The 26,409-nt window shown below is 41.6% G+C and overlaps 1 protein-coding gene across 5 annotated transcripts in view; it reads left to right on the forward strand.

Moving 5' to 3' along the window:
* dlg2 (discs, large homolog 2) overlaps window positions 1–26,409 on the forward strand; it is a 221,729-nt gene that overhangs the window by 45,744 nt on the left and 149,576 nt on the right. For 3 of the 5 annotated variants that reach the window (XR_014602005.1, XM_084074833.1, XM_084074834.1), the window contains exon 4: window positions 5,053–5,121. Coding sequence is in view for 3 of the 5 variants with exons in the window: in XM_084074833.1 (XP_083930959.1) it covers window positions 5,053–5,121 (69 nt within the window). In the remaining 2 variants the exon portion in view is untranslated. Of the gene's footprint in view, window positions 1–5,052; window positions 5,122–12,325; window positions 12,357–12,606; window positions 12,663–26,409 lie in introns of those variants that run through there. The other 2 variants (XM_084074837.1, XM_084074835.1) reach the window with 2 other exon arrangements.

A 26,409-nucleotide genomic window follows, 5' to 3' on the forward strand; every position in this document is an offset into this window, starting at 1 on the left:
CCTACTCATCCTGGATCTCTGCCAGCCAAACCTCATGGCACAGTAGTCTTTTATTCACCACCGTGATGTAGAGCAACCCTTGTGCTCTCTCCCCAGTCACTGTCTGTATCTGCATGTTGTCAGTCAACCACACACTGACAGAGGGTCTCCTGCGTCTGGCAGTATCCCTAGACGGACCAAGGAGAGGGAGGCTCCCATGTCAATCGGAGCTTGGCACCGAGTGTTGTTAAGTTCACACACAGTTCAGATATATTCCTTCAGCCTGGCCTATCCGTCCCGATTTGGGAAAGCAGTGCCGTTCTGTAGTCTAACGGCAGCAGAGCAGGAGGGTTCAATGACATCGGTGCTGGGCAATTAAACGCAATGTGCCCCGGTACTCCACATTAGTAACAGCCGGACCGGGGGCATTTGTTTGCCTTTCCTCTGTCGTTCCCTCATCTCTTGTGACTGGTGGGGTGACACTGGAGATACCTGCTGAATTGCCTATTCGTCCCCCCACTTGACTTGTCTGATGCAGGCAAGTCGAGTGGGGGAATCACGGAATTTCCATGCTTACAAGTCCTTGAACACAGACTTGTAGCACCAGCTGCTCCTGGATGTAATGCGAGAAGGCAGGATAGTCGCATTGTATCAGTTTGTTCAGCTCCATGACATAGGCTCCTAATCTCTCCTTTTCTCCTCTCCATCTGGTGACAGTTGTTACCTGGCTTCATTCTTGAAGTCAGGCCAACTAAATAATTGTTCCAGGGCAGCCATAAGTGGTATATCGCCGTCTGTCTGTTCGCTGCTCTTGCCAGCGCTCTTGGGCTAGGCCGGCGCCTTCTGTCGAGTAAGAGAGGCTGGCATCTTTTATAATCTGGTACTGTCACCCGGCATTGAGTGTCTGATCCAACTCGCTCTCTCTCTGCCACTTCCCCTGCGCTTTTCCTTGATTGAGAAATGATGAATGAAGTGTGCTGGCAACTTATCTCGATAGAAATGCTCTTTTTATTATGACAGTCACACACATAAACACCAAATCAATTCATTAATAATATAGGCCCCACTCCTTGGGGTGTTTTTTGTCACATATACGTGAAATTTGTCCTCTGCCTTTACCCATCCTAGGAGCAGTGAGCAGCCATTGTGCGGTGCTCAGGGAGCAATTAGGGGTTAAGAGTCTTGCTCTGGACCACACATCGACACATTGCTGACCTGGCCTGGAATCGTACCTGGAAAACCAGGACCTCTGGCTCCCCAGGCGGGCTCACTAACCACTCAGCTATGGCCGCCCCAAAACAGTCCATGGCCAGTACGGGGCCAGACTTGAGCTTGAGCAGTGGAGGGAGGGGGTGCTCCCTGCAGATACTCCTATCCCTCATGCTTTCCCCCAAAATTACACACGCATGAAGCAAATAGTCAAATGAACATTGACCAATATAACATGAATCACAAATGACACATACCGTTACCAACGCCATATAAGGAGAGTTGCGTCACCTCCGTTCACTTCATCGGGTCAGTCTTCTACAGAGACTTCTATTGGCGAATAGTGATAAAGCCCTGAACCGGACGGAAGTTTCCAGAATGCACTGGAGTCTATGAGCATTTGTCACTATTTCGAGTTTACATGAACCACGTGACCGGCGCTGTTTTCTGCCTCTCTAATACAGAGGGTACATAGCCCATTTCCATGGCATGGAAATGGGGTATGTATATGAAATGGGGTAACGCATTTCCATGGCAAATAATAACACAATAGCAGAACAGTAGAACACTAAACCTGTATAGGCGCACCTGGAGGCATGCTGGAAAAACACTCCTCAGCCACTAACCACCCGGGATGCTACAATATTTTATGGTGTACCCATTCCTTCCATCTTCCTATTTCTTCACATTAGCTCACAAATCAGCCAACAGGCTTGTTGGTGAAGACTTTGGGCAGCAGCATTGAGCTCCAGCTGGCTTTATTTTGCAAATTATTGATGGAGTAGCACAATGATTGCGTGTCTATTTCCCCAATCATATTTATTTCTGTTATTTCAGCTTTTCTGCATTCACATTTTTGCTAGGTTTTAAATTGATTTAATGGAAATAAAATTGTGTTTGTATGTAGCTTGACTTAAAATTTGGAATGCTGAATGTAAGAAAACATAATTACTGAATGAAAGCAGGAAATGATAAAGAAAATATATTCCACAATGCGAGGTGTCTCGATATTAGGAAAAATCACTTGAGGTGGAGGTTCTGCCAAGTCCATTATTTTCCAATACCTGGAAACCGCATCATGATTATCATGCTTATACTGTACCGTGGGCACTTGCTAAAGAATAAAAGTGGCTGTGTTGATATTTTTTACTTCAATATTTGAGAAAAAAACTGCAAATTAATTATATTGTCTTGGTCCAACAAACAGCTACTGCAGATTGTTTACTGCAGTCTATCATGAGCATTGATCTAGACTAGAGCACTGTTTCCCAAAAAGTGGGTCAGGACTTGTATGAGGGTCGCAGACCAATTTTTATGGGTCGTGAGTGAATAACCCTTTATTTATTCTTTCCTCCATTTTGTTTTTAATTATTTCAAAACACTTGAAATACTTTAACAAGTTAAAAACAAATTCAAACGTTTTTCAAAAGAACTCTATAAAAACATATTTTTAATTATTATTAATTTGAGGGAAAAAAATACTTTTATGAAGTAGTAAAAATAGCAGCTCTTTTCACTAGTTTAGGTCCCAGGGAGACATCAAATTTCTCTTTTGGGTCTCGAGCTAAAAAGTTTGGGAACCAATGATCTAGAGTACTGTTTCTCAACTTCTGGACCGGGGCCCACCAGTTGTCCAAATGGACCCTTATGGGTCTGCAACTCTGAGAGAGACCCAAATGGAACCAAATGGACCCGCAAGTCCATTTGGTTCCCTTATGTACACTCTCAAGGCCCTATTTTGAGGGCGCAACTTGCGCTAGGTCTTAACTTGCACAGTAGGGGTGTATCCCAGGGCTATTTTGCTATTTTCACGATGCTAAAATGCCTGTTATGCCGAGTGCAATGCGCTAAACGGCCCCGAATTAGTCCTGGTCGTATCTTGGGCGTTAATAAAACCAATCAGAGTGTCGGCTGCTATTGCCTTTAAGAGACAGCTTCTGCCAGGCACATTCCTTATCCTAATCAGTGGGTTCAAGTAGTGCTGGCATCATGTCTTTGGGGCTATTTGGAGTTGGCATAGCCAATTTCATACATGTAACACTTGCCTGGTCTGTGAAAGGTTGGGGGGGAAATTTCCTGGCAGGGAAATCTATATTTCCGAATAAATTCCCCCTCCTTTGACTTTTTTTGCTAAGTCAGTGAGGTAAAATTTTGCTGGCATAGTGCCTTTGGGGCTGGCATTGCCAGGCCCATTTCTAATGGATGTACCACTCACCTGGTCAGAGAAAGGGGAGGGGGCTGGGGCATTTCCTGGCAGGGAAATCTGTATTGGAGAATAAAGCCCCCCTCCTTTAAGTTCTGGAATCAGTGGGTTCAAATAGTACAGTTCCATTTGTACCCTATCAGAGTTACTGACCCTTAAGGGTCCATTTGGACCCCTGGGGGACCCCGGACCAGCCATGTAGAAACTATTATAACCAGACATTACTATTTTACGTGGCCATGGTACAATGATCTATAAAAAGCTCCGGAGTGATGGGGCCATAATTTATGAAGCCACTTCGACACCATTGTTTGTATTACAATCTAATCTATTATAGTTAATATCGTAATTATTACCAATTTATAATAAATGTTTAACAATTTCATCATGGATTGTTTAGCTACAGATGAATCAGTTAGATGTCAAAATACCTAAATACCATTAGCAAATCAGCGATACATGATGAATCACAGTTTATTCTAAAATTGCTGTCTTGTGTAATGTTTTACAAAATCCTTTTCTTAAAAATGGTATCCATATTATGCTGTGCATGTAGTCTGTTTAGGTCTGACCAGTATGGCTGTTACTTCACCCTTAGTACAGTAGGTTTAGTAGCACATAAGTAGGCCTACATATAGTGTGCTAGTTCCAGGGGGTTTTCTTTAGTCACAGTAATGTATAGGTTAACACTACCTGAGATGCTAAATCTAATTAGAGGCTCACCAAAGCAACAAAGTGCCCAGCCAAGTAGTTGCCCAGTGTATTTCTAAGTGCCAATACTTGTGTAATACTATTCTGGCAATACTAAGAAATCCTTCAAAGAATTCAGAAACATCTATCATCATTTGATAAAATTCAATATGTATTAGTTACAGTATGTGATAATGATAATGATTTCAATGGTCTCAATATAGTGGCAGATTTGTTTGATGTGTGTAAGACTTGTGATATAAAGTTTGAATAAATGGAAAACCTGGAAAGTAGTTTCAATAGTAGTTTCATAATATTCTTCCATTAGAGTAAATCTGGGGTTTTGATGGATGTGTTGCTGAAGGGAAAGGCTAATATCTACAATTGCACACAAGAGTTAAGCTGCTCTTGTCAGCACCAACTATTACAACATGGTCTGTTATAATCTGTAATGGAATCAAGACATATAGTCTTTGTCTGATTAGAACATTTTAATATCTTTCTGTTATAATGAAACTTTAAATCTGATTATTTGAACTGGCTTTTAGGTCAGTCTTAGAGGACTTGTGCTTACCCACTTAAAGGGGAATACCACTCATTTTCAACATTGAACTATGTATTTAATACACCTTAGAACTGTTGTGTGGAAATAAGAACCCCCCCCCCCTTCTATGTTGCCTAGAACTTATTTCCACATAACAGTTCTAAGGTGTATTAAAGACATAGTTCAACGTTGAAAATGAGTGGTATTCCCCTTTAAACCTTCTAGATTCAGTAAATTGGACCTGAGTTGGCTCTGTACTTGGTCTGCTCTTGTTTCCTTCTACACCAAATATCCTTACCAGAAATAGTCGGAACTACAAGCTCACTACCCGTCGCGTTGCGACACATTCCAACGTGTCGTGCAATATGTAAAATACTTTACTGTTTGTCTTCATGGGCTTACTGTGCACTTGTGTTTGTGTTCCCAGCAGAGGGAGCCGAGTAGCTCAGAGCCCGGTGGGACAGAAGAAGCAGAGAGCAGTGTCAAGACCTCTGAGGTGCGTACCTTCTTTAGGGCAGATGTGTTCCAGCCTTTGTGTAATCGTGCACGGTCAAATACTTGTGTTTGCTTTGATCTGACTGGTGGTTGGTGACAGCACACAGTATCACATCACGTTCATTATTTTGTCATGGTCAATGCCTCTTTGGTTCCCCCTTTCATAATCTCATTGTATGATTTCACTTGGTGATGATTAACCATGGGATGGTACACCAGTTCCAGTATAATGCACTTTTAACACCTTCCACCCTTGCAGCTACTACCTGATCCCTCAAGAAGTCACTTAGCTCCATAATCCACACATCAATGAACTCACTGAAGTAAATGAGCTTATCTCTAGGCCAAGGACAAGGAGTCTGTCCAAAGGCTTAGGCCTACATTCCCTTTTCCCAAACGTCTGTTTGTCATTCCTGTAAGAATTCATACAAGTATTTGATCTGTGTATGGCTCTCAGTAGTTTAAAAGGGGAAAAGAAGTTCACTGTGTGAATATGGCGAAATGCATTGTGTCTTCATCCTCAAAGTAAACATGATCTATAATAAACATTTACTGTACAGGAGAGTCATACAGAAACAGTACTCGCCATCAAGTTTAAATAGGCCAATACAGTGGTTCTAATATCCATGCGATGTCACTGGTTAATTTATCAATGAAGTCATGGCTTTCCGTGCAGAACTTTACTTGAAAAGATATCATGTCGGTGTCAAGTTAGGTTAGAGGGTCAGGTCAGGCTTAGGATTGATTCTGGCGTATTGTCCCATCACTGTCAGTGACAAAGCAGCGATGGCCACGCATTGTGTCTTCCTCTGAGCGACAGGCCAGACAAGAGGAGGTCAGCATTCGTTCACTCTAATGCAATAAGGAGAAGCTTCCTGAGTCGCATATACTGACAAGATTAGCTCTGTGGCGCTGGAAGGGAGAGCGTGAGGGACAGTATGTTCGGCAGCAGCGAGAGCGAACCAGGACTGTACGGCCACAGCGTACTCCACAAATGAAAGCGGTAATCAAAGTCGAATTCAGCAATGCATCTCTTCACCGGGAATGCCGATCCCCCTGCTGCAAACAGGTACCAAGAAAGTCGGGGGAGATGTATGGTGGGGCCGTGGAGGATGACATGGGATGGGATGGGGATGTTGGCTGAAGTAGGGCTACAAGTTAACTATCGATTATTTTCTTGCTGATTACTCTATCGATAACCTTTTCGATGAATCGAATAATGGAGATGGTTGTTTACTTTTTAAATATACGTATATCAACGAATCAATGAATCACTTACGGTATTTCCTATTTTCTGTTATGTTGCACCAACAGTGTTGTGCAAAATGTTGGAAAATTGACGACCTGCAAGCTCACAACGCGATAGCCTGGCATGACCAGACTTTTTTTTTTGCTCTGGCAGATTTGTCTGCTTTCCAGGCTAACAACGCGATGCAATGGTTGTAATGACATGCCCAAAATGGGGATAAATTATTAATCAATTATTTTGTTAAATGATCAATTATCGATAAGAAAACATGTATAAGCGATTTAATCAATTAGTTTGATTAACTGTTGCTCCCCTGAAGAACAATAGTTTTCTGGGAAGGGAAGGTGTGAGGGCTGAAATTGTGAGTCTAAACACCAGGGAGTCCAGGCAGGTATTCCAGCCAAGTTGAGTGATGACGGTAGAGCCTGATAGGGTATTGATTCCTCATAGGACGACACAGAGAAACTGAGGAGTTGGAACTATTTCAGTGACATATTAAGCTACATAATAATATCTCCTTCTCTGAGTGTAACGTCACACTCTTCACACATCTGTCACTTAGCTTGACTGCTTGGCATTACAGACTGATCTAGGCTGCAATAATTGCCCTTGAGATGTACTGTATAACCAGTCATATCAACTGAGTAGAAGGTTGGGAAAAAGTGTAAGTAACAGGTGTGTAAAGTCGTAAAGATAAGGCATATAGTGATAGATAGATCTTTTTAATGGTATATATGGCTGTGACTATAGTCTGACAGTAGGTATGTCACTAAAGGTAGCTAATTACTTGTGTTGTCTCTAAAACATTGCCAACATGATCTTCCCATAGTGATCACAGACTGTGTTGCAAGTCCTCCCACGAATGACATCAGTGTATTTTAAACTGGTTGACAGCATATTATGCGGAACACAGCATTATAGCCGCTGTGTGTGTGTGTGTGTGTGTGTGTGTGTGTGTGTGTGTGTGTGTGTGTGTGTGTGCGTGTGTGTGGGTGCGTGTGCGTGTGTGTGCACGAAATGTACCCAGCCAACTCAGTTCCATTGTCACAACATGGCTGAGAGTGAGAATACCTTGTGGGCAGTTTTAGAGGAGTATCGTGCAGTGTGCACCTCCCAGCTCAGTTTAATTACTTTGTAACCATTTTGCAAACATGTTTTAAGGGAAAACATTATTATTATGGATGTAAATAAGTAAACACAGTGATTCTCTGGCAAATACATAGACATTGTATTTGAACACATATGGACAAACTCGCACCTTGACATGAACACAGTGAATACACACATTTATCGGTAGACTAAGTGTAGCGATGGAAAAGTAATTCAGACCCTCTTTCTCTTTTTCCTTCTTAAAATAGCTAAATACAACGCAGAACTTAGTATCGATACAATAGATTATTTGCATTGCAAAACGATACGATAAAAAGTAAAGCGATACGATATTTTGCGGTTTACATATCGATATAGTTGGATCGTTGAACTTAAAATCGATACAGTTACTGTATCGTTACACCCCTAGTACGGGTACATTATTTTGTTCTGGGTCTTCAGACATTGTAGCATTAATAATAATAAAGAAACATAACAGGAAATAATTAATTAAGTAAAACATAAGTAAATCAAAATGTTTTAGCTAAGGAACATTTCAAGTCAGTGGTCTTAAGTATGCGCTAGTAGGGGAGGCACATAGAGATGTGAGGGTTAAAAGACACATCCGGTCAGGATGATCAACAGCAAAGTACTGTAGTGGCTGTTGGGTGGCAATGGCTCAGGAGTTAGAGCGTCTGCTTGGGAATCGGAAGGTTCCAGTTTGATCCCGGTTCCCCCTGGGTTAGTCTTGAGCAGGTTGATGATTGCATGGTTGCATCCGCTGTTGGTGTACGAATGTGTGAGTGAAAGGGTGGATGTAATGCACATGGTAAAGCGCTTTGGATAAAGCTGCTACATACAGTAAATGCACCGTTTAACATTTAGTTATGCGTGCAGATTCACACAACAATGATAGTTACAAATTGGTATTATCTGTAAAAGTTTGCCGTTATCCAGCAAACACATAATGAAAAAAGGACTCACCTACTGCACACTCTTGTGTAATGTTGTGCATATGTATGTAAACTTAACTTGGCCGTGGTATAACGTGGTGCAAACTTTTGCTTGAATTATCAGTTGAAAGTGACATATTGTCTGTTCACAATGAAGAGCCTGATGTCTCTATCTCTTTCTCTCTCTTATCTGGCTTGTGCAGGCCTTTCAAGCGGGAGGAAGACGAAACAGGATTAAACATTTGTGTCAATAATTGTTATCTGTAATTCGGTGTAATAATTATAAATATTCATAGACTTATAGTAGTTACATGTATTACATTTTGTCAGATATTTATTTAAAAATACATTTAAATATGCTTTGGCAAACTCCTGTTTCAAGTGCGTTTTTAAATGTACCAATATGCTCCCATCCTATAAAAAAGAAAACAGTATAGGAATAAGTACAGCATTGTCTTCTTCCTCTCAAGTTGCAGAAGGATTGTATTTGTTGTTTGAATTGTGACTGCTGTTGCTGAAAAACAAAAGTACATTACATTTTACAGTAAACAGACTCCCTAAAACATAGATGTAATATGGGTGTGTCAAGAGGGTAGGACTCAAGTGCAACAACCGGAGGCAGAGCAAATGAGTTTATTAACAAGGGACAAGGCTTACAAAGAGGCGAGGCAGGCAGGGGTCGAATCAGGCAGGCTGTCCAAGCAGGCCAACACATCCGAAGGAGCAGGATATAAACCTAAACCAAAAGTTAGGCAGAAGGTCAAAAACAGTGAGGATCTGGAGACAGAACATCACATAAGAACAAAACAGAAATTGCTAACAGAGAGCCAATTCAAGCACAAATAACAAATTTCGTATCTCTGTCTGAAACTACTGCCTCAAAATGCTGTGTACTGTAGTGTTTGTACCCCTTAGAGTGTTTCTCATGCATTTTGAACAGTTTTTCCAGACGTTGGTCTTGGAAGCTGTTGTTCAGTGCTTTGTTTATCCAATTCAACGTGGCACATTTTTAAGATTCTCTCGAGGCAAGACCAAGGTCTGTACCAAGTAGCATAATACCCTCCTTAAAGCTCATATTTTCATCAAATACAAACTAAGATAAGTTCTGGTATACTTTAAAGGCATACTGTAGATCCGAACTGAATTACATCACGCTATTCAGCACTTTCACATCACTTTCTAAAGTGCATACAGTAATCAGAATTTTCTCATTATTAATGGATAATCTCCAATTATTACAATCTCCAATTATTACACCATACTGTCGTTGCCATTTTCTATAGGTCAACCTACTTTTACCCATCAACATAATATTATCAGCATATACAGTAATAGAATACAAAAATGTATAAAATCAATCAATATGCCTAAATGGGCCTGCTTAATTTATTGGGCTAAATTATATTATTATATTATTATTATAAAGAGCAAATAAAGTGGGAAAGAGCACATCTCATTGGTGGCATTATAAAATGTACGTACCAATGATACAAGGACAAATGAGTTCATACTGTACAAATACAAACTCAATTGTACTGTAAAATAAAATCTATATTGATCCATCCATTTATAATAATCATACAACTGAAAAATTATGCATTTGTTTGTAGAAGAGCTAATCAATGCAGGATATATACCTAAAAGGTACTTATTTATTTATAATGCAATTTCATATCATTTTCCTGCTGCTAAGCTTGCAAGATGAAAGATAGCCTCAAACATAAAATATTTACACATTGTTGCATAAGTCATTGTACTGTGACTTGCATCTACTCGGTATGCGCTGTGAGAACGATATTGAAACATAAAGCATCTGAGGAGTGTTAAGTAGCCCACCACACATTGCTGGAAGTGCATGCATAATAATAACTGTACACTAATGGACAATCAAAGATTTGTGCTGGAATGGAAAACCATTGAAATGGTTCTCAATGTTTTTTATTTATTTATGCTAACTTGTCAAGTGGCATTAAAGTTAACAATAGATAATGTTTGCTCACAGGACTGAAATGCTTAATTTATTTTCTGTTGTATGATGGTGTCACGCACTGAAAATAGCCTATCTACGAGCTTGTAGAGAGCTCTACGAGCTTGTAGATAGGCTATTTTTGGTGCATAACACCGTAGTACGGAAAAGTATAAATCAGGCTATAGTGCATGGTGAAGCATCCTTGGTACAGTATAAACTCAACCCTAAGTTTACAAAATACATTTCTCTATACTTCATTTCACTTTCTTTTAATGGAGTGAGGCAATCTAGACAGCTGCTACCAGTTCAGTCAAGCTATATGCATTATTAATACTTACTGTAATACATAATACGCTATAATCCTATCCTACAGTTCATTCTGCTTCCCCCTCAGAGGTAAAGCAGTGTCTTCTTCAAACCTAAAAGCTTGTGCCGACCCAACTGTATTGTGTAGGAATGAAGGGGTCGAGCAATAAAACTGCATTAGAAAGTACCAAAATATTTGTATGTGAATCTTCCTTCATCTTTATTGTAGTTGTTCTTTATTTGTCTTCATTTCAAACCAGGTTTTACTAGGGTGTTTTATCAGTGTTATTATCTAGAAAATCCAATGAAATGCTCACTTAAGTGTATCTTATCAAGTATACTCATGTAGTGCTTATCTGATTTACGCACTTAAGGGTGTGTGTGTGTGCGCGCCGTGTGTGTGTGTGTGTGTGTGTGTGTGTGTGTGTGTGTGTGTGTGTGTGTGTGTGTGTGTGTGTGTGTGTGTGCGCGCGCCGTGTGTGTGTGTGTGTGTGTGTGTGTGTGTGTGTGTGTGTGTGTGTGTGTGTGTGTGTGTGTGTGTGTGTGTGTGTGTGTGTGTGTGTGTGTGTGTGATGATGTCTTAATCGGAGTCGTTTCATTCACCACACAGTAGTAATGAATTGGATATGGTCATTGCCACACACATGCACGCACGCACGCACTGTGTTTCTCTCTCTCTCTCTCGCTCTCTCTCTCTCTCTCTCTCTCTCTCTCTCTCTCTCTCTCTCACACGAGAACACAGGTTCTTTATTCCAGTTCCTGAAAACTTTGTTTCTTTGACATACGGTACAAGGTTTCCATCTGACAGCGACCATAATCATCATCATCCAGTGTTTTCTTGCCACATGAATAATAATGAAAGTATTAGAATGAGCAGAACACACACACTAACTGCTAAAATCTTTGCTATCAAACTCATCAACGCTCACACACACATGCGCACATGCATGCACACACAAACACTCACAAATTACGGTGTGTTACTCACTTCTAGTCAGCCTGACATAGTGGCTAAAGCCTGATTCATTCTTAGTTGTGGACAGTTGTCGTACGCTGAAAATGGCAGATCTACAAGCTCACAACACCTCCTGCCGCGACAAGCATTGTGAGCTTTTAGATTGGCTACTTTCGGTGTGCACTGCGCACAACCAAGTCTAAACCAGGGGTAATAGCCAAGTGAGACAGAGAGCATGGGAATCAAATTCCTTCCGCTTAACTAGCAGCAGTACTGCCGTCTTCCACTCCGCTCTCTTCCCCCCCCCCTCTCTCTCTCTCTTACTCTCTCTCCGTCCCCTCTCTCTGTCTCTTTCTCCCTGCACGCCGCTGCTCAGTCGCTCAGCAGGAGAGAGGGCAGAGCAGAGGAGGAGAGGAGCCTGTCTAAAGCAGGAGAGAGAGAGAGAGAGTGGATGAACGGCGAGAGAGGGAGAGGAGCTCAGGAATGCTCTTGGGTCGGAGTAGGGGGCCAAGCCAGCGGCTCGCTCGCTTGTCGCGCGCGCTTGCCGTGCGCGCTGCACGCGCGTGTCGGTTGATGACGCTTGGCAGCCTCTGAGATGGCGTTAGGAATCCTGATTGCCTTCAGCGCTGTGGAGGAGGCATCCCGTTTCCCACAGGGGGCCCACATGCAGTAGTGTCTGTCCGCCGTACCCGTCCTCGCCAACGAGCGCAAGTGTGTGCGTCTGTGTCTGTGGTGTGCATGTGCGTGTGTGTGTATGTGTGTGTGTGTGTATGTATGTGTGTGCACATGCAGCAGCTTTGGTCCCCTTCTACTTCTTCTTCTTCTTCTCATCCTCCTCTTCAGCAAACTCTTTTTTCTCTATTCATTATTTTTCTTTTTTCACACTGCTATTCTATTCTTTCAGTTGTTTTTTATGTGTGTGTGTGTGAGATTTCAGTGGCGGTGGCCATGAGTTTGAACATAGGTTGAGAGCTCTTTTTTCCCCATCAGTATGGATTGCCTTTGCATTGTCACTACTAAGGTAAGATGCTCAGTTTGAATGAGGGATTGACTGGATTATAGAGAGAGAGAGAGAGAGAGAGAGAGAGAGAGAGAGAGAGAGAGAGATTGTTGGAGAATGAAAGGCAGGAGGAAAGAAGCTTGGTCTGTGCAGTGGTTATTTCTGGATGTTAGAGCTCCATGTGTGCGAGGCAAAATCCTCAATGTAATGTAACTGTGAGAGTGTGAAAATGGACACAGATGGACCCGTATCGACCCTGGGTCCTTGGAGTGTGTGTGTAGGAAAGGGCAATACGGTATATCAATATTATATTGACATCGTGATATGATACTGTACTAGGTATCGTCTCTGTCGAGGTGGAAACCTCATATATCAAAAATTACTACTTTTCAGGATTCAAATTAAAAAATGGCAAAAGTGGCAGATCTACAAGCTCGAAACGCGTCGCTTTGCGTTTCCAGCTTGTGGATCTGCTACTTTTGATGCTTTTGTGTGACAATGTAGTGTGATCTGAAGTAGGGGCGTTAAAGTACAAAAAGTTAGAATATGGAGATAAGAGGTTTTTGCCCGACTACAGCAATATCATCTGGGATTTTGGATACGGTAATATCGTGATTTGGAATAAATGTTGCGTTTCCTGGTTTTAAAGGCGGCATCACAGTAAACGGATGTCATTTCTCAACTTACCTCACGCTTCACGGATTCAAGATTGATTTGCTGTCAGGCAGAAACCTCTTATCTCCTTATTTTAACTTTTCGCCTTTTTTTTGTAAATCGGTGCCCTTCTTGATCATGCTACAGTGTCACACCAAAGCATCAAAAGTAGCAGATCTGCAAGCTTGATACGCGGCGCGAAGCGACACGCTTTGAGCTTGCAGATCTGTTACTTTTTTTTTCATTTGAATCCTGGAAAGTAACAGTTCTGGACATATGAGGTTTCCACCCGACAGAGACAATATGTCACTCACTCATACAGGTACAAGCATCGAAATGTTGGTGTGGCATGCTCCACAAGAGTGTTCTAGCAACAACATTTACAGTATAACAACATAGAGAGACAGAGATCGGCCATTTTCGGTGCACAACACCGGCGGACAACTAAGCATAAATCTGGCTCCAGAGTTAAATTATTTTACTTGTGTGCACAAACAACATATTTTTGGGTCACTCACTTTGGCACCAGTGTCTTTGCCTCATCACAATGCGTTTCGAAGGGAATAATCTAATAACTGACTGTTGCCAAAGGATGTTTTCATATGCAGTGTGTGTGTGTGTGTGTGTGTGTGTGTGTGTGTGTGTGTGTGTGTGTGTGTGTGTGTGTGTGTGTGTGTGTGTGTGTGTGTGTGCGTGCGCGTGTGCGTGCGTGCGTGTGTGTGTGTGCGTGTGCGATTTGTTAAGATAAAGTATAAGATAAACCTTTATATATCATTGGAGGGAAATTCAGATGTTGGGATCTGTTCTAGCTCCATCAGTAGTTCACCACCAGCTGCTTGGTCTTTCCGATGTTGTGCTGGAGATGATTATTGTCACACACCTCTCTAAGAAGCTCTCTACCAGGCATCTGTACTCCTCCTTGCCCATAACTGCAGCTTACAGTGCTGGACAGTAATGAAGTACATTTACTTTAGTACTGTACTTACTTAATTATGGATTTTTTTAGTATCTGTACTTTAGTTGAGTATTTGTTTGTTTTTTGGATACTGATTAGTTTCACTCCACTACATTTTCAAGGCAAATATTGTACTTTTGACTCCTCTACATTTCTAGGAAGGGAAAAAGCTAGTAAACGATGATTCTTAAACCTCTGTTTGAGAGAGGTTGAAGCTGAAATACAAGTTTTTTGTTTTGTTTTTTTCAAGGCCTTTTTAAGGCCTTTTCAAGGCCAACTTTCAAAGCTGGGGCCAGCAGGGGCGCCAATTGGAAAGGAGCGGAAACTTAAGGGGACGAAATTGATAATAATAATGATAATATTATTGCAGCAATTTATTGTCATTATGGTGTGTGTGTGTGTGTGTGTGTGTGTGTCCCACACATCACAATGGGGGCCACAACCAGAGGCTATGGCTATTACGGGGGACCTTGGCATGGATACATTTGGGAACCCCTGTCTTTGGGTACCATTCTGCACTGTTTGTCTGCCTAGTGACATGAGACAGCAGCACTTCAAACTTCTGTCACCCAACGCACTGGTTTTCAATTACTTTTCTTGTTTGTTTTTTGTTTAACTGGACTCATTTCCACCTGCGTTTCCCCATATTACAAAACACAATGCTGATGATTGAAAACATATTTCATCATTCAACATTTTGAAAGACAATTGTGAAGATTTAGTTAATGGTGAAGAGTCTTTATTATTTTCCTTGTTCCTTGTGTTGATGAAAGATGCAGAATGGACGTTACATGAAACTAGGCTGTTGTGTAACTACAGTATTCAAAGTGAAGTCTGCATTGACCATATTCTGAGTGAGGATGGTTGAGACCTGGTTGAAAAATCTCTATTGAGTGCTTTACAGCCTAAGTTTAAGCAACATAGCCTATGTCCAGAAAGACAGTTCCACCCATCTTTGTTGAGGACAAATGGACTCTCTCTCTCTCTCTCTCTCTCTCTCTCTCTCTCTCTCTCTCTCTCTCTCTCTCTCTCTCTCTCTCTCTCTCTCTCTCTCTCGGTCACTGTTTAAAAAAAATATATATATTTTTTTTTCTCTGCGTTTTCCTGATCTATCAGAGCACACACATAAACTCACATGTGGCTGGGGCAGAGAGTCACATGGACAATTACGATGTTGATTCGCTAGAAATATTCACGCTTGTTTTGTGCTGCTCAGTGTGTGGAGCCATTACTGAGAAAGCCAGCACATGCCCCAGCACAAGTGGTTCACATCATGTGCCTCTATGTTGTGAAGAACTGCAAGGGTGAGGTCAGGGGTAAACCGTAAACTGTGGTTGAACTGAACTGGCTTGTTGTTGTGGAAATATGTGGGACACTTACAAAACACACTATATATTTTGGCCATTTGAAAATAGCAGATCTACAAGCTCATTGTGAGCTTGTAGATCTGCTATTTTCGAAAGATGCTTTTATACATTTTAAACTTCTGAAATGGGACATTCTGCACAGTACTTGTACTTTTGGTACTTTAAGTACATTTTGATACCAGTACTTTTGTACTTTTACTCAAGTACATTTTGAATTCCAGACTTTCACTTGTAGCAGAGTATTTCTACATTGCACAACGTCACTTCCACCCACTCTTTCTTGGAGAAAGAGAGACCAGAGAAACATTTTTTCCCACTACTGTCCAAAGGTCGCAGTGAATGCACGTCGGCTTGATTTCAGTCCGCAGGCGGACAGATAGTAAATTCGACGGACAAAACGCAATAAATGTGTCTCCCCCTCCGCTCCTGTTGTCTGCCCATGGGTCTTATGGAGACCTTGTACGGGCCTTGAAGTGGTTCACATCATGTGCCTCTCTGTTGTGAAGAACTGTGAGGTCAGGGGTAAACCGTACACTGTGGTTGAACTGAACTGGACTTTGCCTTGTTAGAGTTGCTGTGGATGAATGTGAATGCATGAAAGGGGATGTTCACAAGGTGAGATTGGTCAGCCAGTGTATTACAGTGACATTTTCTTGTAGTCAACATTGCACTGTAATGACCAGAAAATAGCTGCAATTCGTAACGCTGTCCTTCCTGGGATTTTGAAGTGCCAACATCTCTAATGTAGAAACACACCAACACTTCATGGTGTGTTTTCTTTAAAACCTAGAAAAATGTTTTCATTGCATGCGGCCCCAGATGCCGTGTTGTCAGATGGGTGGGCGGCGAGCGCTTTTGAGATTTTTCTAGTGGGCCCTGATCCAGAAAAGGTTGAGAACCACTGACCTACAGTAATACAAAAAGCCCATCTGAGCAGAGGATGAATTGCACTTTTGATACTCCTTGTCAACCAGTAGTGGTCCTACTGTAGCTGACCACAGGATGTACTTGTCTCAATAGAAGAGCAGGTACACCACCTCCAGCCACCACAGTTGTGCTACTTATGGTATTAACTTATGCTCTACCATACAGATTGGTTATAATAATACTATTGTTATATTCATTAACCCATTCAATCCGGGAACGCATCTGTGTCATTTTAGATTTTTAGCTATAACCATTATTTTTTATACTTATACTATACACACACAAAAATAGCAGATCTACAGATGAGCTTGTAGATCTGCTATTTTTGAAAAATCTTCAACATTTGTGCAAATGTTTGAATACATATATTTTTGGGAAACATTTTTAAAACATATAATTGTGGGTGGTCCTTGACATGAAAAGGTTTGAGAACTACCAATCTGGGAACCCATCGTCAAATAAAAAGGAAAAACAGCGCCCTCTGCTATTTTTCACTTACTCATTTGACTCTGGGCGGAGCTGTACCCCCGCGGACCCCTGTGGAACATGGCGGAGCCCTTCGGCTGTTTTTTTTTTTTTTCATGAAGGTGGTTGCTTGTTTCTGCCGCAAATGTGGCAACACTGATATTTTCTTGTCTTTTGTGCTTATCTTCTGGCAACGTGGCAACGCAGATGGCTCAGTTGTTGTTGTGGGAAGTGGGGACATGACAAAGTTGGCTGCGTGTTTTGTTTTGTGTTTGGGATGTACGTGGCACGTGAATGACGGACATATTGTGATACAGACATGACTGAAGTGAAAGCAACGGCCTGGGTCATCAAAAAGGTAAGCTAGAGGGGGGGGGGTGAAGCGAAGGACGTGCTTGTGTTGTTGTGCTGGCGATGCAGAGAGCTGCGGAGTTTCAATGGCGGCCGCTTCGTGTTGTTTCGGCTAAAGCCGTCGGCGTTCGGTGCCGGTGGTGCGCACGGTAAACGGTGCGGAACTGTTTCCCCTTCCGTTGGGGTCGTAATGTGGTGAGTAGAATTAATTATGTTGCGAGGTGGAAAATATGTAGAGAGCAATGACAGGTGGCCTACGCCACCCGTAAATTCTGCGCGCACGCCGTGGCTACTGTGGTGGCGAGATGTGGTGTGTTGGTGTTGTGTTTACTCGACAACAGAGCTGTGGGTATGGCGTCAGCGGCGGGGCGGAAGTCAATCCTCGATTATATAAGTAGATATATATTTTAAAGAGAACATTTTTAACTAAAATCTTTGCTTCTGGGGGGTCCTTTCATGTTGTTGTTTTTTAATACATTTTTATCCCACGATTTTTGTAACCCATTTTTTCACCCAGTGCCAATTGCCTGTGTAATCCTGGGAGCTACACTCCCTCTGCCAGCCTAGGGAGAGCCTAGAGCCAAGCTCATGCTTTCTTCAATGCAGGAGAGAAAAAAAGAAAAAAAAAGGATCCCTAAAATGATATGTATTTGGCTGCGGACCCCACATCTCAAAACATTCTTGTGCAGATCTACGAGCTTGTATATCTGCTATTTTTGAATAGCAATAGTCAAAGTATAAAATATGGTTAAAGTGGTTAAAATTACTGTGACGCTATATTAACTCATTTTGCTGGGGACCCCCTGGTACCCCCCAAGGACCCCTGGTCATCCCCGGACCACACTTTGAGAACCAATACTGTAGGATGGTGGACTCGACTGTGTATGACATCATTAAGGGGGTTGACATGCTTTATGTAATGTTCAAGTGTAGCCCACACACAACGAGGAATTCTATCAGCTGCAGCCGCATAGTAGGTTCCCTCGTCGCTGTCGGCTAGAAACCTTGTATGTCCAAAACTGCTACTTTTCAGGAAATGGAAAAAAAAGAATCTGTGTTCCTTCCCCTGGATCAAATGTAGTTATTATTCAGTCACAAGCTCTTGTTAATACTTTTCATCGGTTGAATATTTATAAAACCCACAGACAGATTTAACCACTTTCACATTAAAATATATATCGTTGCTGTTGGGCAGAAATCTCCATATTCTAACTGTTATTTTTCGTGAATTAAAGCCCTACTTGATCATACTACAGCGTCACACAAACGTATAAAAAATAGCAGATTGTTTGCGCCGCGTTTTGAGCTTGTAGGTCTGATACTTTAGCTACTTTTGAATTTTAATCTTGAAAAGTAACATTTTTTGAACATCTCTACCCGACAGACGATATATTTATTTATTTATTTTTTGCAATCACACATCATCTGCCACATAGTACATACATATAAACAATAAACAGTCAAACAGTCATTATTATTTACTCTTGCCGACATCTGTTCATATGTCACTATTTCTGCCATATCTTCAATCCACTTTTTGGGGTACGGAGAGGATGTGCTCTTCCATAATCTCAAAATATTTCGTGCGGCCGTGACCACCCCTACCTTTATGACTGTAAATCATATTTTGATACACCAGATATTTGTGTTTGATCCCCCAAGAGACATAATCTTGGTGAAACGGGTAACTCTGTCCAAACATTTCCCTATATATTCTACTAGAGTTTCGGGGGGCTACGCCCCCCTCAACCCCAGCCGCGCACGGGGCCCAGCGTGGGCGCGTGCATATTGGGGTACCGAAATCGCCGGAGTAAAACTGTCCAAAAGGAAAAAAAAAAAAAAATTGTGGGGAAAAATGTTAATATTTATTTTTAACTTGGTGGTCCGCGGACCCCCTGGTGGTCCGCCGACCCCCTGTGAGTGTTGGGACCCCCGGGGACCCCCCTGGAACATGGCGGACCCCTTCGGCTGTTTTTTTTTATTTCATGCACGGCTTGCTTGTTTCTGTGGCTTGTTTTTGAAAACCTGGCATGAACGTGGCAACCCGACTGACATCACTCACGTATCCTTGGTATTTGTACTTCCGGGTTGCATAATGATGGCATCACTGTCGAGTCCTTTGGTGTCATGAACCTAGGCTGGTTTGTTTACCAGATTTGCCAGCGTGCTATGGTGCTGTACTGTGGCCGTCGCTGTGTGTTTGTGTGTTTGGGGTGTGCATGGCACGTGAAGGACGGACATATTGTGATGGAGACATGAGTGAAGTGAAAGTAACGGCCTGGGTGGAACAAAGGAGGTACGTAAGAAGGGGGGGGGGGTTGAAGCGAAGGAGCTGCGTGTGTGTTGTTGTGGAGGAGATGGGCAGAGTTCAATGGCGGCCGCTCGTGTTGTTTCGGCTCTGTTCGGCTCAAGCCGTCGCCGTTCGGTGTCGGTGGTGTGCACGGTAAACGGTACGAAAGTGATTCACCTTCCGTTTTGTCCGAAATGTCGTGAGTGGAATAAATTATGTTGCGACGTGGAAACAGTGAAGTGAGCAATGATAGGTGCCCTACGCCACCCGTAAATTGTGAAAGTCGGCCGTGGCTACTGTGCTCGCGACATGTGCTATGGCGCCGTTGTTTTTACTCGATTACAGAGCTGTGGCTATAGCGTCAGCGGCGCGCGGAAGTAACTTGTCGTTTATATAATTAGATTACTTTTTCACATTAAAATAGCATATCTAACAAGCTCACAACGCGTTGCAACGCATCATTATGAGCTTGTAGATCGGCTATTTATGCTACATTTGTGTGACACTGTCATGTGACCAAGTAGAGTATTGATTTACCAAAAATATTTAAAAAGTTGAAATATGAGAAGAAAGGGAATTCTGCCGCGCCTCCTCAGCCAAGTGAAGGCCGTCTGTGGGCATTTTTAAGAACCCCTTAAAACACTTTTGCAACAAGCATTTGCGGAATGTCCTTGATTTTATCTTCTTTGTGTGTAATATATGTGCTGTTTTTTGTTTCTGAGTTCTATTATACAGCTTGTGTTTCTGTTGATTTTCATTATTTGGATTGCTGTTTTTTTTATCCCTATTGTATGTGAAACACTTTGTGAGTTCTCTCTGTGAGAAGTGCTATATAAATAAAATGTACTTACTTACTTACTTAGTTACTTACCTTAATAAAGAGACTTATTGTTCGAGCTGCTCTAGTGTGTTCTTCTACGTTTGATGGACATATGAGGTTTCTGCCCAACAGCAACGCTCTGCTTTTGAATTGTATACAGTTTTTTTTTAAATAGCCATGTGTGTCATGGGAGAAGACAACCATAGGCCGGATTAATGGACAAAGCTGTTTCTGCTGGGTATCATGCACAGTACAGATGGGGTGGCACAAACTTTGTGACTGTTAGTTTTGTGCTGAAATGTCTCCAAAGGGGAGTCATAGATTTTTGTGACCTTGTAGGATTGCTGCTAATATGCTTTATACTGTAATTAGATGTTTCATGCAAAGACTCAAGGTCCTGTCACATCACATCTAAAGTGGAAATGGTTTGTCAAGTTTTCAGAAGAAACACAAGTATTTATTTATTTACTCATTTATGTTACAGTTATAGGCCCATCCCAACACACCTGTTCACAATTAATCCTTGATGTCTTGAAGTAACAACTGTACAGGAATGAATGTTCTACACAACAAGGCTAAAGAGAAACTAAATAGAGAGAAAGGCAAATATGTTTAAATATATGTATATTGTATTTACACATGTACTGTTCATACACATGACATACAGTATAGCCTACACACACAGTACTCATTATGTATACATAGATACATGTATACTCATGCGCACATAAATACTTTAGGAAGCTGTCTAAATGGCTTTACTTGGCATTCAACTAGTAATGCTTTTATTTCTTACCTCGCTTATGCAGTGCTACCAGAGGAGGTTCTTGGCACAGATTATGTGCTTAGTCGCAGCCATCCACACGCGTTTCTGCTCTTAGTAAATCCATCTTTAATGCTTAATTTATATTTAGTTGTGTGCCTGTGTTGGACTTTAAAAATAGAAGATGTACAAGTTTACGTGTCATGGCGTGACTCATTGTGTGAGCTTTTAGACCTCCTATTTTCTATAGCATAAATCAGGCCTAAGTTTTCCATTTGGGCTGGATTTAGCCTCCTCATGAACAAAGCTCTGGACATGGACATGAAGGTAGACCTTTTCTAGAAACTATGACATTGTGTATTGTCTATTAAATAGCTTCAAACCACTCTATTTAAGACTAGCCTACATATTCTGACTGATATGAGTGTACAGCTGTACAGTAGGATAGCCTTCACAGTGTTGAATGGCACTATATAACAGTGCAGAAATATTGAGCTCTTCAAAAGTGCCCCTGAATCCATGCTGCCTGGTACTCATTTGGTTGGCATCAAATCTTACACATCGTATTTATCTTGACCCACAATCCACTTCCCCAATTGAGTGTATCATGGCATACTGATATGCAATTTACAATTCACAGCTATGTTATGTAATGCTTAGGGTGAGTACAGAGTGTTATGTACCGTAGCATGTGAGGGACAGACAGAAGAGAAAAGAGAGCTGAAAAAGCCCGCCTACACGAATGGGTTGATTCACTGCCACCATTGCTGTTTTTAGATTATCTGTCCAGTCTATATTCAGATGTGCATGTGAGGAGGTACAGTAAATGCACAGGAGGCTTTTCTCTCATGCCACTTAAACCACACACAACATATGCACGCACATGCCAGCAAACCAGCAAGCAGATCTGAAAAACAGAACGTGTTTGTGTGGATCGTGTGTGTAAGCACATAGATGGACAGACAGACAGACAGACAGACAGACCTTTAATGATCCTGTGGGGAAACTTCAGTTGTCATAGCATTACTATGAGACACAGTATAGATACAGAAAAAGAGATTCAGCTAGAAGTACAGCAACCAATAATAACTAACCAATAATAGAAAATAAAAAAATAGTCTGCAGATAGTAACGTACAGGGATTAGGAAAAGACTCACAGAAACCAGGTATAGGCCTACTACAGAAATCCTGCGTGGCCCTCAGCACTTTGATTCTCATTTATTTAAGTTGCAAAGTGCAGTAGCACATATTCCATGTTTAATAAATAATGCCACATGTTATGAATATGAATCGCGTTGTCCCCCTGAATTTGCCTTGAGAATTTCAGCGATGGCTGCCCCAGCTTCAGCTTTGTGAAACAGCCATGACTAAGCTTGCTGATTCCTTGAGCACCACTGTATCTGTTCACTTTCATCCGTCACCCCTTTAAGGCTAATACTTGTTTATGTTTTGCTTGACAGAAGTGCCATATATTCAACTGAAAAAAGTGTAATTCAACACTTTTTGACATTTGTTGAAAGGGTGAAGTATACATTTGTGCAATGAAGTATACATTTGTGCCCTTAACCTGATGAGTGGACTCTGTTAGCATGTATCCGTACTGACCGTTGATTTAATGAAACTTCTATAGTGCCTTGAAGGTCTAAAATTAGAACGGGCTTACATGATTAATTAAAGCCCAGATGAAGACTTACAGTGGTCGAACCATGTTGGGTTTTTAACGATTTAGCCCCTTTTTATTTATATCCTTACTTGTTGATTTTCTCTCTTAGATTTTGGAGTGCCTGGGTTGCTTTGCTGCTTAACCGGCTTACATACTGTAGGTGTTCTAAACATAAGTCCTTTGTGGCACATTAGCTTGCTGTCTTGTTTGCCAGTCACATTTCCCCTTTAGAAATGCACTGCCAGTAAGCCCCATGAGTGTGAATAACACATTATATTCACACCCTGTAAGCTCCTCGCATTTACCTGCTGTTTCTCAATTTACAGTTCAAAAATACCCCAGTTTGGTATTTGTCCAAATTTGCTCACTTCCAGACATAACCCAGGTGCTTTGAAGTGATCTGACTGTGTAATATACTTGGCCCAGTTGGTCTTTATCTGACCTCTGGTCAAGGCATTGACCTCTAGGACACCACTGTCCTGACGTTGCCTTATTTGTTCTCTCATAGTGTTGACATTCTATGCTTGAGGAGAAGGCTATAATGGTCCAACTTTTACATTTTGGTGATTTATCATAGGCCTAAATGAGGAGTTGGTCTGTTACTGGTTGTTAGTACATACAGTAAGATCAGCACAAACATGCTGCTCAGTTTGGTTTAGCCCATGACCATATCATTAGTGAACATTAAAAAAAAAAAGCGTTTTGAGATAGAGTGTAGTAGGCCTGACCTTCGACTAATCAGTCGAGGGGTGTCTGAGTCGACTGCCAATCTCTTAATCGAATTATGAAAAAAATAAAAAATAAATAAATATATATATATATATATATTTATTTATTTTGGCCTAGTTGGCCTAGTTTGTTATATTAATTAACTAATAGTTTGCCAAAAATAGGATATACATTATGATTTATTGGGAGAAACCAAGCAAGTATATGTTAAATCAGACATTAAAGACGGGGTGCCGTGATTTTCAGTGATTTTTCCCCCGCCCTAAAACATAATCATCAGGTGTTATGGGTATACTAGGAGGAGGATTGTTTTCAAAAAAGTGTACAGAAAGTGTTAAAATTATGTTTTTATGTGGGCACGGCTCCAGTTCATTAAGTATATCTGGTTCTCACCTTAGGACCTCCTCCACCACCTTAGCACCACCCACCTGTCCTAGTCCCTCCTCCTCCTCATGCCCACACCTGTTGTGTTATGATAATGAGGGGGAGGGTATATTTTTACTGTGTCATTAAATGGCTGTTTTTCTATTGGCACGTTTGACCCTCAAGGTTTCAGCCTCCAGGAAGAAACTCAAAATAGTCAGAGAAGACATAAAACACCATAAAAACACCACCAGGGGGCTTAATGAAGTTATATCAACCTCATAGACACATGCAAAACAGAAAAAGTGCAAAACCATGGCACCACCTCGTTAAGCACCCCTACAGCCCAAATGGAATGTTCCTCTATTGCATAACATATGTTTTGCATGATTTGACTGAGAGATTGGCAGTCGACTGCCAATCTCAGTCGAATCATGCAAAAAAAAAAAAAAACTTTACTATTAGTCGACTATAGGCAACTATTGGCCAATCCTTAATCGGGGACAGGCCTAGAGTGTAGAGAGACAGGAAACTGGACCAGGTCATGCGAGACATGAAAGGAGTTGGATTCAACTCACAAGGAGCATGTGTTAAGTGAATTATCTTGCTGTGGCAACAGGTATCCCTCCCTTATTGTTGTATGTCCTTTAATGTTAGAATGCAAATACATATGTTAAGAACATTCATTTAATAAAAGTCTCAGAATGAGTGGGAGAAAAAATGGTTGGCCTTTCTGCTCTCCAAAATATCAGAATCGGTATCTGCCTTCATGAATCCATTTGAGACAACCTCTAACGTGAACCATAGTGTCCCTATTCTGAGCTGAACATTTGGTGAAAATTTGGTGAGAGCTTGTAGATCACCTATTTTCAGCTAAAAAGGTGGGGGCCAAGTATAGAACCCTTGGGGACCTCTATATATCTAACTATATAAATGGCGACCAACTTCCGCACCCTCGGTGTCCACACCCCACAGCTCTGTTATCGAATAAACAACGCACCGCCAGACCACATGTCGACAACTGACTCGCCACGGCGGCCGCGCTGAATTTACGCCTCGCGTAGGGGACATCTCACTGCTCAGTACACCTTTTCCACCGCGCAACATAATTAATTCTACTCACCAAATGTCGGACAAAACGGAAGGGGAGGCAGCTTCGTACCGTTTACCGTGCGCACGACCTCATCACCACAACAGCAGCCAGCCGCTGCGGGGGTTTTTTCCTTTTTTTCCAAACTTTTTTTTTGGTCACCATTTTCTCCAGGCACCATTTCTGGTGTAACGTCAGCATGCGCTGGGCTGCCAGGTTTGCACAGCCAGCGCCAGCAACAAGCAACCACCTTCATGAAAAAAAAAAAAAACACCGAAATGGTCCGCCATGTTCCAGGGGGGTCCCCGCGCGTCCCAACACTCCACAGGGGGTCCGTCGACCAGCAGGGGGTCCGCGGGGGTCCCCCTCAAACATCAAAAATATATTTTTTTCAATTTTTTTTTTTTTTTTTTTTAACTTTTCCACAGTTTTACTCCGGCGATTTGGGTCCCCCAATATACACGCGGCCACGCTGGGCCCCGTGCGCGGCTGGGGTTGAGGGGGGCGTAGCCCCCCGAAACTCTAGTACAGTTATACATTTAAATGTATGTATAGAGTTTGTTGTAAATACATTTACAACCAACTTTGTTTTGCGTTTGGTACTTGCAGTTCTCAGATTGCTCGGCATCCATCCAAGCAGTGCCAAACAAGGCCGCTAATTGCAATAACCTTGATATATCTTGAGCTGACACTTCTTCACCAAAGGACAACCCTGCTAATGAGCCCCTATGGTTTGTGCTATCAAGATGCATCACTAAACTAGTGTTTTTCATCATCAAAATAACACGTCCTATAGATCAAGTTGAAACATAACATTTTCTGAACACTGCCTCTCTAAACATGTATTTATATTCCCACACTAGAGGGAACATGTGCATCATACCATTTAACCACTTGAAGCCTAGTGTCCATATTCTGGCCATCTACAAGTTTTTCGATTGATTGATTGAATATTTTATTAGTCAAGTCAGACATTAAGACAAAAAAAAAAGCTTAAAAATAATACATGTCATCAACAAACACATAAGCTAAGCTACTAGCTCACAACACGTCACAATATGACACACTGTGAGCTTGTAGGTCAGCTATTTTCCACAAAGAGATTTGGCGTAGAGGGAAAAAGGAGGGGCCCAAGGATAGACCCCTGGGGGACCCTGGTCAACAAAGTATACAGGATTTAAGTGGTTAAGATGGAATGCTAAGACAATAAACATTCTAATTATAGCATAAATGAGGATGATTACATTAGTAGTTTAATTTAACATTTATTTACATACAGTATTGAGGGAGAGCTGACAGAGTTTTGATTTGTGCAGTTATTAATAATAAT

This window comes from Gymnoscopelus microlampas (genome assembly GCF_963454915.1).
Source record: "Gymnoscopelus microlampas genome assembly, chromosome: 12".
NCBI lineage: Eukaryota > Metazoa > Chordata > Actinopteri > Myctophiformes > Myctophidae > Gymnoscopelus > Gymnoscopelus microlampas.